The sequence below is a fragment of the Danio rerio genome, chromosome 11 (assembly GCF_052040795.2).
Source record: "Danio rerio strain M-AB ecotype USA chromosome 11, GRCz13ab, whole genome shotgun sequence".
Classification (NCBI taxonomy): Eukaryota; Metazoa; Chordata; class Actinopteri; order Cypriniformes; family Danionidae; genus Danio; species Danio rerio.
Genome location: NC_141031.1, coordinates 18,735,001 through 18,754,056, shown reverse-complemented (window position 1 = coordinate 18,754,056; position 19,056 = coordinate 18,735,001). Strand labels below are relative to the sequence as shown.

General features: G+C 35.7%; 1 protein-coding gene across 1 annotated transcript in view; it reads left to right on the top strand.

The window, feature by feature from the left end:
* The first annotated feature begins 430 nt into the window (after positions 1-430).
* Positions 431-19,056, top strand: part of rab7a (RAB7a, member RAS oncogene family) — a 34,861-nt gene continuing 16,235 nt past the window's right edge. Inside the window, exons 1-2 of the mRNA NM_200928.1 lie at positions 431-677; positions 17,692-17,754. Coding sequence (NP_957222.1) covers positions 17,702-17,754 — 53 coding nt within the window. The 5' untranslated portion in view covers positions 431-677; positions 17,692-17,701. The remainder of the gene's footprint in view (positions 678-17,691; positions 17,755-19,056) is intronic.

The window sequence follows — 19,056 nt, the reverse complement described above, 5'->3', positions numbered from 1 at the left end:
AATATTTACATTTATGTATATAATTTGTTGTTAATAAGATAATATGATTAAGAAAATATATTTTCTTTTTATGTAAAGCTTATTTTTTATAATTGACAAAACCAATCAAAACAGTTTCCCATAGTTAGGAAAATACTTTATAAACCTTCTAACATCAACAATTGCAAAAATTGCAAATTAGTGTAACTGCATTGCCAAAATAAGTGTACTAGGAACTCTGGGCATTGCTTACAAAATGAATTATTAGAATCAATATATTTTTAAATCTCACTAAGAGAGTATTCACTGGGTAGAAGAGCCTCTTTTAGGGCGTATCTTCTGGGCGGGCATACGCAATGACGCCACGTGCGTGATGACATCGCTGGCTATCACAGGGTTGTTTTGGAGGAAGTTAAAGCAGATCCTGAAACAGAAAGAGAAAAAAAGAACCGTCAGTTAACAGGGGGCAACAACGGTTACAGCGCCCGTATCGGTATTCCCGAATCCGGATTAATTTACTCATACACTCGCCAAAAACGATCCAGTTTTCAACTGACGACAGAAGCTGAAGTTATTGTTTGTTTTTTTCCTCATAAACATCAGGCTCGTGTAAGGGCACGGTAGCAGTTTAGCTTACAGGCTACAGCACAGCACAAAAACAGACTGATATTCGCTAGATCTCCTGCTTTATAAACCAGGTGAGTTATAAAATCCGAATATATGCTTGTATATCTGAAATCGAGTGAATGATCGTGGATTTATGGAGAGAGAATGTGTGATTGGCATGTAACGTTAAGCTAACGAGTGACATTAGCAAACGAGATAATTTGTTGTGATGTTAAAGGGCATTAAGTCGCTTTTATTAATGTTTATTTTATATGTAAGGGTTTTTATGGTTAAAATCAGCCACTGATGTTGATTTGTGAGGCCCTGGATGATCAGGTGTTTCCAGTTACCCTGACAGGCCTGACAGTCGCGCTGGGTATTTTTTTTTTATTATTTAAATTGTTTGTTTGTTTGTTTTTCTACATATGCGTTTGCTCTAAAGCATCTTGTTTTATCGTACACCGTTATCTTGAGCTAATGTACACATCAAAACAATCATTGAGAGTCACTAATAAAGTAATAATCGATCAGAAAATGGATTTTACAGCGCTGCTTGGCTTTCATGTGGAATCATCTGATTGCACAACAAGCAGCCGCAATAAATACAGTTTCTGCTTGTATGTTTACTGCACACGGGAACAGGCGTGGGGTATTGCGAAACAAGCCGTTTTTAATAAACAATCATTATTAAAGGATAAAATCTCCTATATTCTATACCTCTTTATTGTTCAAAGGTAGCGTCGATGTATACTGTAAAACGCGTGTGTCAGTGGCTTTAGTACGCACTTGGTTATTTGTTGCATGATGTCGAAACGGCTGACTGACTTTCTCCTATTCTTTTTCGTACTGAGGGAAAGTGCTCTACCATGTGATCCGACTTTACCGAGTGTCATGGGTTCCAGATTAAATATGGAGTCGTAAAAGTGGTGGCAGTCATGAACTGTGTCTCAAAATCTTGCGAGCCTCCTAACTAGCCAGTAGGGCTGCACAATATATTGATTCAGCATCGATATCGCAATGTGATCATTCGCAGTAGTCAGATCACAGAATATGAAATGTTTAGTAAAACTGTTTTATTATATATTATAAGTTTTCATTTTCATGTGATTTTTGATGCATGTGACGGCTGGGCGATATGGCAAAAATGCTATCTCGATATATTTTTTTTTTAATTTATAACGATGTATATTTCAATATAAGTTGTTAATGCTTTCAAATTTGAAAGAGGACCACGACAATAACTGAAGCCACAAATATAGAGGGTCCATTAAATGGCATAACATATTTTTAGATGATAAATTTTCTGTGCTGAAAATTTGGTGCATCTCTAAAATCAACACTTTTTAGATAACTATTGTTTTCTGCTATGTATAAATGGCTCTCAGATCAATATGGAGTAAAAAAGTCCAGAGCTTATCATTCTTATTGACGTAAATTTTATCATGATTCAATATAATATTGTTTATCGGTTTAGCCCTGTGACTGAATAATGATTTTAAAAGCATTCACGTATAAAAAATTTTTACCGTTTTGTACTTTTAACAATGATTAATCTCAATTATTTTTATTTTTATCAACAATTACTGTTCCTGAATACTGTTAGACTCAGAAATCTATGTTTATTTTAATAGTTTTTTATTGTGTTGGTCTATGCTTTTAGATGATGTATTGCAGTGGTTCTCAAACTTTTTTCACCAAGTACCACCTTAGAAAAAAATCGTCTCTCCAAGTACCACCTTACGACGCTATTTTTAACCAGTATTAAAAAATAGCGTTGTAAGCATAATTAAGCAGCTACAGGTGTGCAAAGTTTTAAAACGATGCAGATTACTTCCTATTAGTAAGAATATGTGTTATTGTCAGTCACTTTAAACATTTGAAATAGTCTGAACATTAACTGTGCTTGCAGATAAAAAAAAAAAGTTTTAGTTAAAATGTGCTTTTAAAAGTTCATAAAAAAATGGCGCTGTTCTTAAAAAGTAAAAAGAAAACTGCTGTACTTAAATCTAAAGTATTCATAGTAGCCTATTCATCAAAAGCTGGAAATGCTGCTTGGACCTTATAAATATAGGCTATATGTCATATTCCTATTCCTATATGTCATATTCCTATTCCTACTTTTTACTCTTTTAAAAAGTACTAGTTGGTTACTTTTGAAAAAAAATCTGATTTTCATTATGAAATCACTTTTTTTTTTAAGTGTAAACCTGATTTAATAGTTTGATTGCTTACATCCCAAAGCTACATGTATAATTTGCACTAACAAAGGAAGTATAGTCAATTTTTCCTTTCATGACAATTAATCTTTTTCAATAGCACTGGTAAAACTACCAAATAATCTTTAAGGCCATAGAGACACTTTTTGCCCATTTTTAAAAAAAAAATATTTTTAAGCTTTGAAAGGTTAAATTAAAGTAAATGGTAAAAAGATTTAAATTTAGCCTTTTATTGACATATTTTACACTATTTTCTTTACAATATGGCAAATTTGTTTCTTAAATAGCTGTACATCACATGTAGATTTTATTTTACACTTGATCTTAATCTAAAATAGAAATGTAAAAAATACAAGTACACTGTCAGTAAAAAAATAAAACAAATGACTTCATTTTACTTGAGGTATTTGAAATATGACGACACTACATTTATCAAAGCAGTGCTTTAAGAGCCTTATTGTAAATTGTGATAAATAAACAATAAGTAGGCTAACAATGGATTGCTTTGACCTGTAATGCTTTAGGACAGATCAGAATACAGCTAAATGTATAAATCACACAAATACCTCATCCAGAAACATTTCCAGCATAATTATTTTGTGGTAAAGAAATAAAAATGTTCCACCTTTGCTAAAAGTAAGTTTCACTTCACAACACAGCCAAATAAGAAGACCATTAGCATTGTCATCGATCATGTATCAATCTATTTCCAAATATTTGATAACTTTGAATACTTTTGACTAAATTTAGTTAAGGAGCAAAGATAAATAATGTCTACTTTAATAGTGGAAAGATCGCGATTGTATTCTAGCTGAGCACACAGGCGACCATGAGAGCACTTGCAGTTCATTTGAAAAAAGCCTATTTAAGAGCTCGCATATCTGTTTTAGCGATTTGCGTACATGAATGCGCTCTCGTGTTAAAATAAAGCACTCGCCGCATTTGCAGAAATGAGTAATTGCGCAATACCTCCATTCCCGCGCCGCAATTCAGACTGTATAGAGGAGTGACAGGTCAGAGGCGAGTCGACTGGCTGTCGGAGAGCGAAACGTGTATGAAGATCATCAAATAGGCAGGAAATATGTCCGCGGTTTAATTACTCTGCTAGACATCTCTGTAGTGAAAACATCCGAGAAGCATTATTCCAACAAAACATTTGTTTTTAAGTTGTTTTTTCTGTCTCTGCAACACAGAAAGCCTTTGTCCCGCCCTTACGTTTCACGCAACTAGACAAGGTCGACTGTGATTGGCCACTTTTCATGTCAGTCAAATCACGCTTCAGAATCAATTCTTAAACTTCAGAAATTGATTTTCAGCAGCTTATGACACAATGCACTAAAATAAACACTCTAAGCACAGCGTTATGATCGTACGCTTCACAAAACAGCCAATGCTGATCACATCAATGTTATATTACGCATTAAAGGATTAAAAGTGTTAATTGTTTCTTTCATTATTCAGCGATTCCTCCGCGTACCACTAGGAGGAAGCCCGCCTACCACTAGTGGTACGCGTACCACAGTTTGAGAACCACTGATGTATTGTATTTTATTCAGATGCTCTTCTCTATAGAATCATCCTAACTAATCCCAGCTAATTCTTTTCAAATAGAGGTAATCCAGTCATCTGGGGAAAGAGTATATTCATATCCAAATATTTATCGCAGAATAACAAAATATCAAAATGTTAGATTTTTCCTATATCATGCAGCCCTACTAGTCAGCATCAGTTTAGAATACTGCAATACTTATCCTTTATCTGCACTACTTTAAAATATATATTTTTTTAATATTGTGTAATACTCTCGTGGCTTCTAGTATCGGTAAAATGTGCAGTATAAGGGCTATTCTATTACAAATTACTATTGTCGCTTTGCACAACGTTGACGATGATTGGAAGTTGCGCCAGAGATGCCTTGAGATGGCATATTTTCTATTACATCAAAATTATTATTTAAATTAAAATATTTGTTTAATATGCAAGAAATGCACCGTTTAAAATATTATTTATAGGATATGCAAGTGTTATTTTATTTAGAAGAGATATCGCTTATTTTCTACTTTTAATATGAAAACACTGAAAATAATTTATTTTGTTTCCAAAAGAGCACTTCAAGTTATTTCTTTTTTACTTTTTAAAAGAAAAAAGTGACTATTTATTTTAAGCAGTGTGTGTTTAATTTCAGATATTCAACATATATGTTCAATAAATGTAGATAGATGGCAGATGGTGTGTGTTTCCTTTTATTATTTTAAAATCAAATAGTGCTCCCTTCATTCAAAAATCTCTCACTTGTAATATGTGAGCACATTTACTGTACAAAATCTGTCAGTGAACTATGAAGGCAAATAAATAAATAAAAGAATCGTTACTTAATCGTAATCGAGTTAAAATGTTTAATTAATCAAATTTTAATCTTAGACCAAATCGCCTATTCCTATGCAGTATACGAGAAATCATGCTGCCTTTGGCTAAATATAATTATTATTATGGTGTATAATAAATCAAAAATTGGAAACTGTGAAAGTTATAGTTTACATGGAGTACAAATTTGAAACTGTGAAATTAAAAATTAATTGTGGCAATGCAAAATAGACGAGGAAACAGTTCACCTAAAAATTAAAAATTTGTTAATGTTCTCATCATAAGACCTTCCAAACTTTTGGTGACCTATTATTTTTTAAAGATTTGTTTTCAGCTAAAACTGTGGTCTTTGGTGATTTCACAAAATTAATGTTGTTAATGGATACTCACAAAAAAAACAAGCAAAAACTAAATTAAAACAGAATTATTGTCTCCTGGTGATGAGGTAGGGCTGCATGATATTGGAAAGATCTGATATTGAGATACTTTGTTTATCTGCAACAAATATTGCATTAAGAATACAGTTTCACAAGATGGTTTGACTTTGAATGTCACTATATGATGGTTTTACAGTATTCGGGTACAGAAATTCAATAATCACAATGCTTTTATTACTTTGCTTTGTGTTATTTTTAGTCCAGATTTCTAAAAAGTCAAGTAACAATATTGTTTTGTTTTTAACTTCAAAAGAAATAATTTTTTTTCTGAAAATTAAGAGTTTTTTTTATTAAAACAGGATCTGCCAGTGGGGTACGTAAAATTATCCTGTTTTCGCTTTGAAATATAGATATTTGGACTAGAAGCATAAGAAAAGTTCTTAATGTGAAGCTTTTTTTGCATAAATCATAAAGATTCTATATAAATACTGTAATTAAATACATTTATATAGTTCCTGGTCAACGATAATTCAGACTGAAAATTGCATATCTTGCAATGTGACTTTTGCAGATGTGCACATGGCAATATCGATGCTGAAATGATATTGTGCAGCCCTACACTGAGGTCTCCTAAAGCAACATAATCAGTCTGCTAGAAAAATATATAAAATATTGTTTACAACATTACTAATGCTGTATCTAATCCACAGCTTCAACAAACAGTCCTTAGCACATAAACAACAGTCACATTATTGGATTTAACCTGAACAATAATTAACAAATTAATTGTACAATGGTAAACATGACCACAAAGTTATTCATTATTTTGCAATTTGTACTTTGTTAACATTATTATATATTTTTTGCTAATGGTTGTTCAATACATTGTAGGAGAATCAAGGTTAAAGGAACATGCTAATATTGTTCCTTTTATGTATGAGTTGATGTACAGTAGAAGTATGTATGTACACGGTACAGGTGCATGAATAATCTATAGTCATTTCTAAATAAAGTAAAAATATTACTGTGTAGATTTTGCACCAGGTTGACTATCAGACATCCCTCTGGGTTGAAAGTGACAATTCCTTTTTTTTCCCCACAGAATGTCACAAATGTGATAGCGCATTGTGGGTTGTAATGATTTAATTCCTTAATTTAGTTGATTGTACTGACATTAACAAAATTGGAATCAAAGACAAAATGTACATTTTATTTTTCCCAAAGGCAATTGCTTATTTAAACTCGTAAAGTCTGTGACATTGATTTGAAACATTTTTGCTGCATAATTATAATTATTTGAACCATTTTTGTTGCGTAATGTGTTCTATCACATGATGTGTTTAAAAATAGTATACAAGTGAACATGTGACCTTCATTTTTTCATCAAAGTCATGCTACTAAGAAATGAAAAGAAATATTACACATGCCTTTGATGCTGGGAAATGATGTAGGTGTGTAGGTTTTGTTAAGACTGCACCATAAAAAAAACAATAGCAACAAAAAATAATATTTCTGTGTTAGATGAAGAAGTGAATGACCTGCACTGGTCAGGGTACACATGAGATTACTTTAGACTAGTATGCATATGAAGTTGAGATGAGCTTTTTAAAATATTTTTGTAAAATAATTTTGTATTGATGCAGCATTAGTAAAAAAAAAAAGTGTTCTCTTCGTACTTTAGTTTAAATGGGACTGTTGTATTCTTCATTGTTGTATAGGCTTAAACCATGTTAAAACACCGTGATGCATTTCGATATATTTTTTAAGAGACTGCTAGTGTTTCAGGTTGATGACTGTAAGTTCTGAAGTTATTGTTAAGAAGCTCTTCAGTCCTCCTGTGGATCCTATTGAACCGTGATGAGGGTACTTAAACTGAACTTTTTAATATTTGCTGATGCTTGTGGTTCAAAACCACATTCTTTATTCAAAGCTCTACTGGCTGTTTCAAATGCAATCTTTACAGAATGTTAGTTTTACAGACAGAAACTGAAACCCTTCTGCTCACACTTTAAAATAAAGTTTCATTAGTTAATGTTAGCTACTATAACATGAAATAACAAGTATTTACTGACATGAAATAAACTTATTAATCATAGTTCATTATTTATTAATGCCATATTTAAAACCAAATCCATGCTTATTAACATTAGTCAGTGCATCATGAGTTAACATGAACTAACAATGAACAATTGTATTTTCATTAACTATTGTTACCTAACATCAACAAATAATGTAATTAATGTATTGTTCATTGTTTGTTCATGTTAGTAATTGCATTCTAACATTAACTAATACAACCTTATTGTAAAGTGTTACCTCCCTTCTATTGATATTTTTACTTAATTAACAAACTATGAATTAATACATCATAAACATGTGCATAAATTGCACAAATAAAGCACAATTGACGTAACTGTAAAAAACAAAACAACAACTTTGTGATTATGCTCAGTGTTTCCTCTAGGATTTTTTTTCCAGCTGTGGCGGCAGGCCTTTTGCACAGATCTACCAACTACATACTGTATGCCATAATTTTAATGACAAATGTCATGACCGCAGTATTACAAGTCGAGATCTAATTCATGTAATACTTGCATGCATTTCTCTTTGCTTGCGCGCCAATTCCCTCTGCTCGTGCATAAAACTTGTAGCCCTCAAATATATACTGCTCAAGTGCAGATTTTCTTGTGCGCTCTCGAATAAACTCTGCTTAAGTGTGATTTAGTGGGTTTATGTAACGAGTATGTCTCCAACATTTATTAGATATGCTTGGAATATTTATGAATGTCTCCAATAGGCTTACAGGGCGGCATTATCAAATCACTTTTATTGTCACCATCAGTAGCACGTGTGCTGTGATGAGTGTAAAGCTTAGGTGCCGGCTTCAGAGAGTGCAATTACAACGACAGTGCAGAATACAGACAGTGCAAAATACAACAACATACAACAACATACTCCCAAAAAAACAGGACAATGAAAAATTGGCAGTGTTGACAGTGATATGTACACAGAATAGGTGTACACATAATTGTAAGCAGTATTGTTTTAAGTATGGATTGGTTAAAGTGCAGTGCATGCTACATATTGATGGTGTGCAGTGAGGGGTATGGATTAGTCTGTGTGAGGTGTTCATCACCCAAATCAAGAAGATTTCCTTCAGTCAGCTGGGGCCTCATGTATCAACGCTGCGTACGCACAAAAACTTTGCGTACGCCAGGTTTCACGCTCAGAATCGCTCACGTTTGGATTTACTAACAATGAACTGAACGTGGGAATGTGCGCAGCTTCACGGCAGCTTTCTGGCAGGCGTACTCACATTTTTTGTGCGTGTCTGTTTTATTTCCATTGGCGACTCCTAGAGGCAGTTGTGTTAAATTGCTCTCTACAAAGTGTCTGAGCCTTGCAAGCAGCTGTATGAGACGGGTTCAGCAGGTATATAAGGTTTCCATACCATACATTTGACCAGCTAAACATTAAAGCACAATTTGCAGCAGTCGCCTGTTTTCCCAATGTAATCTGAGCGATCTACCGCACGCACATTTCTATAAAGACACTATCTGAAGATGAATTTGCATGCGTGAATCAGAAACATTTCCATTCAATAAATGTGCAAATAAAATATGATGCTTATTGATATGAACTTATTGATGATTCCTACTTGTCTTTCTCGTGATAAATAGTTGGCAAAATCTGATATGTAGCGGGGGAAAAAAGAAGAAATAGTTCATCAGACGCTGGATTCGAGCCGAGATCATGCTCGAACGTATCAATTCATGATCACAAGCGTCTTACGAGTAGCGCCACTGAGACTGTTAAGCGTCCTGCAACATTTTACAGATATAAATCACACTATTTCTTTTTTTTAATGCACTCAGTGCGATGTGCAAACCCAACTGTGTTAACCGCATCTGCTAAACTCTCCAACTCTATTTTTTTCTTTTGTTGTTAATTCCGGAGAACAAACTTGCAAATAACACCGCTTTTCTCCGGTCTACCTCCGAAAGGAGCGCCTCCAATTCACATTCTGTTCAAAGTTTCTCTTTTTGCTTGCTTTTGCCATTGCTTTTTCGTTGGGTTTTGCCATTAGCATAGTCATTAGCATATTCATACGGGGGAGGAGGCAGGGAGGGGTTTTGTGCTCGTGCATGTTGCGCTCAGTTTCACGTTCATTCAGATGTACAAAAGAATATGCGTGAGATTCGGCGTATGCAGTGTTTCATACATCTGAAATTTTTTCTGCAAACGCACATTTACAGCTTTGTGCGTACGCAATGTTTTAGTAAGATTTCCACGCAAGTCTTCGTACATGAGGCCCCTGGTGCGTGACTGGATGCTGAGGAACGGTCTGCCTCAGGGAGGCAGAGAGAAAAGTCTATGGCTTGGGTGGCTATAGACTTAAGCTTTCTCTCTCTCTCTCTCTCTCTCTCTCATACACACACACACACACACACACACACACACACAGACAGCAACAAACAAGCTAAACGCAGCATCACGCTGTCTCATTCACACACATACATACACGTGTTCACTCTCTCGGGAGTCGGGATCAATATTGTTGGACCGCCTGCTCCCGTCCAAAACTACACCAGTTACCGATCGCTCCTGCGCTTTATTCGTAAATTTATTCCCACACCGAAAGAAATCTGGTCGGGTCCCGCGGCACAGCCACAGGAATGCAGGCCTGTACTGTAAATTGATTGGCTAATGTTTACCTTTGTAATATTTGTATTGTTTGCAAATTTAAAACCTGCGCCATATGAATTTTTATAACAGAATCTGTCTCATTTTGAAGGCTGCTACTGTCTTCCAGAGGTCACATTTTCATGCACATTCGCATTGAGACTACTTTTAGGACTGAAATGAAATGCTTTGTTTTGCGCTAAGGTAACTCTGGGTGCTGACTGGCAATGGGCAGCGTTACAATGACCAAAACAAAGGAAGACATCTCGACAGGGAACACATATTTTTAACAGATAAAAACTGACTTTTGTTTTTCAGATAAACTAATAGCACTTTACATGTTTCTTTGGTCCTGTCTACAGAAACACGGTCGGGTATATTAAAAATCACACTTTTTCATGTGGTTTCGCTGTTTGTAATTCACTGAAATTGGAGTACTAGGGGCCTCAAGTACAAAGACTTGCGTGGAAATCTTACTAAAACATTGCGTACGCACAATGTGCGTGTGTAAATGTGCGTACGCAGAAAAAAATTCAGTTGTATGAAACACTGCGTACACCAAATCTCACGCATATTCTTTTGTACATCCGAATGAACGTGAAACTGAGCGCAACATGCACGAGCACAAAACCCCTCCCTGCCTTCTCCCCCGTATGAATATGCTAATGACTCTACTTTGGCAAAATCCAACGAAAAAGCAAAGGCAAAAGCAAGCAAAAAGAGAAACTTTGAACAGAATGTGAATTGGAGGTGCTGCTTTCGGAGGTAGACCAGAGAAAAGCGGTGTTATTTGCAAGTTTGTTCTCCGGAATTAACAACAAAAGAAAAAAATAGAGTTGGAGAGTTTAGCTGATGCGGTTAACACAGTTGGGTCTGAACATCGCACTGAGTGAATTAAAAAGAAATAATGTGGTTTAAAGGTGTAAAATGTTGCAGTACTCACAACAGTCTCAGTGGCGCAGCTCGTAAGACGCATGTCAACATGTTTTGACACGTTTGAGCATGAACTCGGTTCGAATCCAGCGTCTGATGACCTTTTTCTTCTTTTTACCCTCCTACATATCAGATTTTGCCAACTATTTATCATGAGAAAGACAAGTAGGAATCATTAATAAGTCTGTGCATCATATTTTAATTGCACATTTATTGAATGGAAATGTTTCTGATTCATGTATGCAAATTCATCTTCAGATAGTGTCTTTATAGCAATGTGCTTGCAGTAGATAGCTCAGATTACATTGGGAAAACAGGCGACCGCTGCAAATTGTGCTTTAATGTTTAGCTGGTCAACTGTATGGTATGGAAACCTTATATACCTGCTAGATGAATCCGTCTCATACAGCTGCCATTGCCAGGCTCAGACACTTGTAGAGAGGAATTTAACACAACTGCCTCTAGGAGTCGCCAATGGAAATAAAACAGACACGCACAAAAAATGTGCGTACGCCAGCCATAAAGCTGGCGTGGAGCTGCGCACATTCCCATGTTCAGTTCATCGTTAGTAAATCCAAACGTGAGCGATTCTGAGCGTGAAACCTGGCATATGCAAAGTTTTTGTGCGTACGCAGCGTTGATACATGAGGCTCCTGGGGCCTCATGTACGAAGACTTGCGTGGAAATCTTACTAAAACATTGCGTACGCACAAAGCTGTAAATGTGCGTACGCAGAAAAAAATTCAGATATATGAAACACTGCGTACGCCGAATCTCACGCATATTCTTTTGTACATCCGAATGAACGTGAAACTGAGCGCAACATGCACGAGCGCAAAACCCCTCCCTGCCTCCTCCCCCGTATGAATATGCTAATGACTATGCTAATGGAAAAACCCAACGAAAAAGCAAAGGCAAAATCAAACAAAAAGAGAAACTTTGAACAGAATGTGAATTGGAGGTGCTGCTTTCGGAGGTAGAACGGAGAAAAGCGGTGTTATTTGCAAGTTTGTTCTCCGGAATTAACAACAAAAGAAAAAAATAGAGTGGGAGAGTTTAGCTGATACGGTTAACACAGTTGGGTCTGAACATCGCACTGAGTGCATTTAAAAAAGAAATAGTGTGGTTTATATCTGTAAAATGTTGCAGTACCCTCAGCAGTCGCAGTGGCGCACCTCATAAGAAGCATATGATCATGTACTGACACGTTCGAGCACAAACTCGGTTCGAATCCAGCGTCTGATGAATTCTTTCTTCTTTTTTTTCCCGCTACATATCAGATTTTGCCCACTATTTATCACGAGAAAGACAAGTAGGAATCATTAATAAGTTTGTGCATCATATTTAATTTGCACATTTATTGAATGGAAATGTTTCTGATTCACGCATGCAAATTTATCTTCAGATAGTGTCTTTATAGCAATGTGCGTGCAGTAGATCGCTCAGATTACATTGGGAAAACAGGCGACCGCTGCAAATTGTGCTTTAATGTTTAGCTGGTCAACTGTATGGTATGGAAATCTTACATACCTACTATATGAACCCGTCTCATACAGCTGCCATTGCAAGGATCAGACACTTTGTAGAGAAGAATTTAACACAACTGCCTCTAGGAGTCGCCAATGGAAATAAAACAGACACGCACAAAAAATGTGCGTACGCCTGCCAGAAAGCTGCCGTGAACCTGCGCACATTCCCACGTTCAGTTCATTGTTAGTAAATCCAAACGTGAGCGATTCTGAGCGTGAAACCTGGCGTACGCAAAGTTTTTGTGCGTACGCAGCGTTGATACATGAGGCCCCTGGTGACTGAAACTGAAATTTTCTAAAACCTTTGGCCATGGTGAAGATTTTCCAAAACTCTCGGTACATTGTGGTCATGTGTACACTACAACTGGAGTTTTTGCCTCATGACGTCAGCGTGTGGGCTGTTTTCTCCTTTCTAATTGGGCAACACGGCTGGGTTCACACCAAAAGCGGAAGACAAACGTACCGTGTATTTCTAATTGTTAGACCAGTGGTCTGTATTCTGCCAAGTTTGCAGTGACTTGTATGCAATTTCGTTGCGAAAATACATAATTCCTCGTTTTGTGTGAACCCAGCATAAAAGTGCTATTATCGCCACCTGTTGGTTCGGCACACCCTTAACATGCATCACAGTGCGATTTGCCATTTTCTTGTGGACAGAATTTTTATATTATTAATATTATTTTAACAAAATTGGGGGAAACTTCATTCATAAACATGTGGACATGGCCTTAAATATCTGCAAAAAATATGGTATTATTTAAAAGCTTTAGATGAGTCAAACAGCACTTTTAAATGATTGCACCTTGACACAGGTTTATAGACTAAATTAGATTTAATTAGATCAGAAATGATGCACTACAGTACATTCACATTGTGTGAACTAAACTGCTACCTGTCCATTAAACTAAATGTGCACCACATGTTCAACACAGCAGTCGGTTGCTGTTTTCATGAATAAATGAAGGACTAATTACATAATCTACTCCACATTTGATTTTATCTGGCTGATTTTAGCTCATTTAGTTGGAGTGTGGTGTTACATAATCTGAAAATGAGTTGCTAAAAGGTAATAATGGCTCCAAGTTTCAGATTTAGCTTGTTTTAAAACCACTCAAACCTATGATTGTACAGGGTTAAAGAGACAGTTCACAAAAAAGCAAAAAAGTTTCTTCTGTTAAACACTAAAGATATTTTTAAAGAAATCTGTAAACCTGTAACCATTGAAATCCATAGGAAAATCAAGTACTATGGAAGTCAGTGGTTGCACTTACAAGTTTCCTGCTTTCTTCGAATCTTCAGAAGAAGTCAGAAAGGATTGAAACTGATGATTACATGATGACAGTATTCCATTTTTGGGTGAACTATTCATTTTATAGAAATGTATAGAGTTTACCATTGAAGCACATTTTTCTAACAGTAGTGTATAACAGGTTATTGGTTGTGTAGGCTGGTTTTCATTATCTGGGCATGATATATTGTTTTTCTTTTTGAGATAATTTTCTACCTGAATGTTTGTATCCGGATTCTATTAGCATTTTGAAACTATTGTTTTTTTCCCCTTCAATATTTTCTTGCATACAAGACTGATTTATAGCAAAAAAGTTAAATACGCAAATATTGATACAGTACTAGTATTGTTATACTTTTTTGTATTCTGTTGTTTGACTTTCACCTGTTGCATTTGTGACCGTAAAAGAAAAGGTGAAATCACAAGCCTTGAAACAGCCCGGTCTTTGAAGCAGATAAGATTCTTCAAGTTTTTGAGATTGTTGGTGTAAAGAACCATTCAGCCTTATCAAATTATGCCATGGTTTAAATTATGTTGTCATGCTCTTTTACAAGGCGCATTACTGCACACAGCCTTTGCTGTATAAAAATAGCCTTTAACATTGACTACAATTCTTGACAATCTATTTTTCATATTTCCAGGGTTAGCTTTAAGGATGCAAAATTTATTGGTAATAGTTATTGATTGTAATTAACACTGATAATTCAATACTTAAGTTTAATTAGTATTACTTGTTATTTTTAAATGTAATCCTTTACAAATCTGCAAAAAAAATCAGTGTTTTATGTTTGTTCTTGCTAAAGTTAGTCTTCTGAAGAGTGAAAATCTATATTATTTTTTGTATTATAATGTTGTGATGCCTAAATTCACTTTGAGTCAGCTTTTCGTATGTTGTTTCTAACCTATTTCTACAAAAGCTCATCACAAGATCTTATCACATGCATGATCCTTCAGAAATCATTTTAGTATGTATTGTTGTTGCTCCAAAAAATAACAATTATTATTAGTATAACAATAATTTTATAACAGTTGCTATATATAATTAATGTTGTTTGTGGTTCTAATGAATAAAAAGTTATTTTGTAATATTATAAACAAACAATTACAACATAAAATGTATGCTGATGTTAGTCGTTGTGTGTGTGTGTGTTGTTTGTTTGTTTGTTTGTTTGTTTGTTTGTTTGTTTGTTTGTTTAGAACAGTGGTCACCAATCTCAGTCCTGGAGGGCCGGTGTGCCTGCAAGTTTTAGCTACAACTTGCCTCAACACACCTGCCTGGGTGTTTCAAGTATCCCTAGTAAGACCTTGATTAGCTTGTTCAGGTGTGTTTGATTAGGGTTGGAGCTAAAATCTGCAGGACACCGGCCCTCCAGGAACAAATTTGGTGACCCCTGGTTTAGAATAAAGTTGTATTGAATTGAAATATTATTAAATGTGCAAAGAATTTATGGCCTATGAAATCCAATGACATGTTGTTGTTGTAGTTGTGCATAATGTTGGGATTCCAAATTTGACTTGAAACATTAAACATTAAATTAAAATTAGTGATGTTTCTCAGTAGTATGTTTTTTGGTGGTGTGGAGCAATCCCTGCACTAAATTACAAATTGTATAGTGCCAATACACAGTAAATGTACTATATAAAACATTTTACATTACGTGTATAATCTATGTTGACAGTTATTAATAATTTCAAATGTATAAATAATAGTCTATTGAAATCCATTTTTTTTTAGGTACTTGGTGGATAAAGTACATTTTAATTAGGGCTGCACAATATATCATTTCAGTATCGATATCACAATGTGCGTGTTCGCAATAGTGAAATCGCAAAGATATGAATTGTCCATACTGAATTACCGTTGACCAGAACCCACAGAATTGTATTTAATCACTGTATTTCTGTGGAATTTATATGATTTAGTAAAAAAAAAAAAAACATTTACTTACATTTTTGTCTAGTTTTTAGTCTAAATATCTACATTTCAAAGCAAAAACAAGATTATTTCACTTACCCCACTGGCAGATCATTTGCTTAAAACGAGCAAAAAACTCTTGGGTCTTCTGACGGTAAAAACAGTATTTTTACATGGTCTGACAATTTTTATGATAATTGGACAAGAAACGAGACAAAGCAAGGTAAGACGAGTTTTTTTTTCATCTGAATGCTGAATCTGACTTGCCCCAGATAATCGTCAAATAGTTCTATATAAACTAGGGTTGGGCCGATACGATGCCATCGTCCATCGTTATGGCCAATAGACAACAAGAAGCTCAAAATCGCCGATCCTCCGCCCCGCCCCCGTCGCAAACCTACTCGCAGCAAATACACACTCAGGCCTCGTTTACACTAATACGTCTTAGTGTTAAAATGGCATTTTAGAACGAAAATGATCCACATCCACACCGTTTTACCTAGCATTTCTGAACAGCCCTACGTCCGCTCATTACGTGACCACACACACACACTGTCATGCGCTCCTCTGAGCTCCAGGCAGAGAGCAGTGGATGTCGAACAGTTTTTCAACAATGTACCGCTGGATTGCGTCTCACTATAGTTGTTAAACGTGATATTCAGACATCCCAAGTCTCCCAAAAGTTTGCGGGACTCATAATGCGCACCCTTCTCACCCCCGGATTTCTCCTCGCACTCTATCAACCATGTCCGGTTAATTAAAATCACACAACTTATTCAGTTTATCATCAAATCATAGTTTAACTAAAAAGCAAATAATGATAATTTTCAGCAACCAAATAAAATAAATGTTTTCTCAAAAGCTATTTTCTACTTGTTTTTAAGGCCGGTGGCTTAATGAGATATAAGAAATATAAGCATTTGTGGTATGAACAAAAATTAATTGTATTTATGTTTATACAATGAAGACAATGCAGTGTTATTTATTTACAGTTTGGTCATTTAATGTCTGTGCCTGAATAAAGTTGACCTCTCCAGAAAACCCTGCTTGTTTCAATTTATCCAGATGAAATGTTGTACGATGTCATCACAATCAATATAAAATGATGAATTCTTTCCAAATTTGGCTATTCAAGTCTGGTGAAATGATACTCGTATCAAAATATGTATCGCAGAAAAACAAAACGTTGCAATGTTTGTTTGTTTTTTTCCAATATCGCGCTGTCAAACCCTGGTTTTTTTATTTTATTATTTTTAAAACTTTTTTATTTTGGTTGGTTGTTGATTGTTGTTGCACAGTTCCATGTATCGCCAAGCTTCTTTAAGTGTTTCACACACATGCCCTCTCTCTTGCATAGTCTAAATAACCATCAACACCTTGGATGGACCTCCATTAAGTAACAGATCTGAAAAACTACATCCCTCTTAAAAAAAAGGGAAGTCTGTGTGTTTAACAGAAGCCGGTCAACAGTACATGTCATCAGTGAGAGCGCGTTTCTCGTGACTTTACTAGCTCGAGTGCACATGACCAATTTGAGCGTGCAAGCAGAATCATGGGTTTTGTCATTGAAACAAAAAAGGCTTTATAGCTCCATTAGAGTGTGTAAGTTCAATCAAACGACTGATTGTGGTTTTAGCATATCGTAGTTGTAAGTTTTACTATGAGGCGGTGTCTTTCAAATGTGTGTGTGTGTGTGTGTGTGTGTGTGTGTGTGTGTGTGTGACTGGGTACAAACCGTTTTGACTTTCACTTCCTTTTATTCCAATCTGAGCTTCGTGCTTTGTGCTTCCTCTTCCTTCAGCTCTGACACTATGACATCAAGGAAGAAAGTTCTTCTGAAGGTGATCATTCTTGGAGATTCCGGGTGAGTTTCTCGCAATCAACATGACACACTTATTACAAAATCAACACTACTGCCACTTTCATTTTGGGTTCAAAGTGAAGCGGGTGTTGTTGAGAGTGAGACTTTTTATTACAGTGTGTTGATGTGCTTCCATCTGAAACAGAATATTGTATAGGGGAGGGGCTTTCTTTTCTGAACATCATTTGCACTTAGCAAACTAACAGTAAGAGGGGCGTGGTTTAAAGCTGATATCACCGCCACTGAAAAAGCAGAAGCAAATGGTCGGATTACCGAAACAAACAACTGCATCTTCAGTCAGTTAAAGGTGCAGTAGGTGATCTGCCAGAATCCTAGCATTAGCATAATAGCTTAAAAATTTTACGACCCTCCCCTGCCGTTCAAAGCCAAGCCTCCTTAAGTTATGAACACGTGAACGCGCACTGATTAGATATAACACTAGATCATGTCATTCACCAGTTCGAAAACTCTATGGACGCACACTATATCAAGTGTAGTTGTTGACAGGCCAGCGGGTGCAGGAATTATATTTTCCCAAATCTGTTTCACAAGTTGTCACTGTTCAAAAATGAACAAATGTGTGTATATAAGTCATACTTCACCTCAGTAAAGTTGATTTGGCAGAAGAGCACATTTACTTATGTTTTGTTATTAACGTTATTTAAGTTACAAAGACAACGAGTAACTTTTCATTTTCAACTGTGCTCATTGATCCTCTTACATCGCTTGTTTTCATGTCCTTTTTCACTTGAACAACTAAACGAATGCAAAGGTCTATTTAACTGACTATATTTTCGATGCTGTGAAAGGTACTTAATGAACTTGAAAATAGCCAATATTTTGCCGGATGTTTTCAGTGGCTGAACAGCACTTCTATGCATATAAACCCATTCATGAACAACACAATCTACATAAGCTTTGTGTGGCTAAAATAGTTTTAACACATACCTGTCTAAAAGAAATACTTCAGCCGTGGTGTCATTCTTCAGATCTTTGTTGTGAATTGCAGAACATCATTTCCCTCCAGCGTGCAAAAGTAACTCAGATATTTATTTAGGGTTTAGAAAAGTGTTTAATCTGCATTTTTGGCAGAAGCCCTTTCAGAGACAATCTTTCTTTTAATGCATACAAGGCCACGATAGTTTTTCAGAAAGAATGGTTGATGCAGAGTTTGCCAGATGACGTCTCTCTATCAGCCGTAGTGGGCGCGAGTGACACGTGAGCGCGAGTGATGTATCTATCTGCTTAAAGAGGCTGCGCAGAAATTCAAATTAAAATTTGTTGACAGACAGTTTGAGATACCTG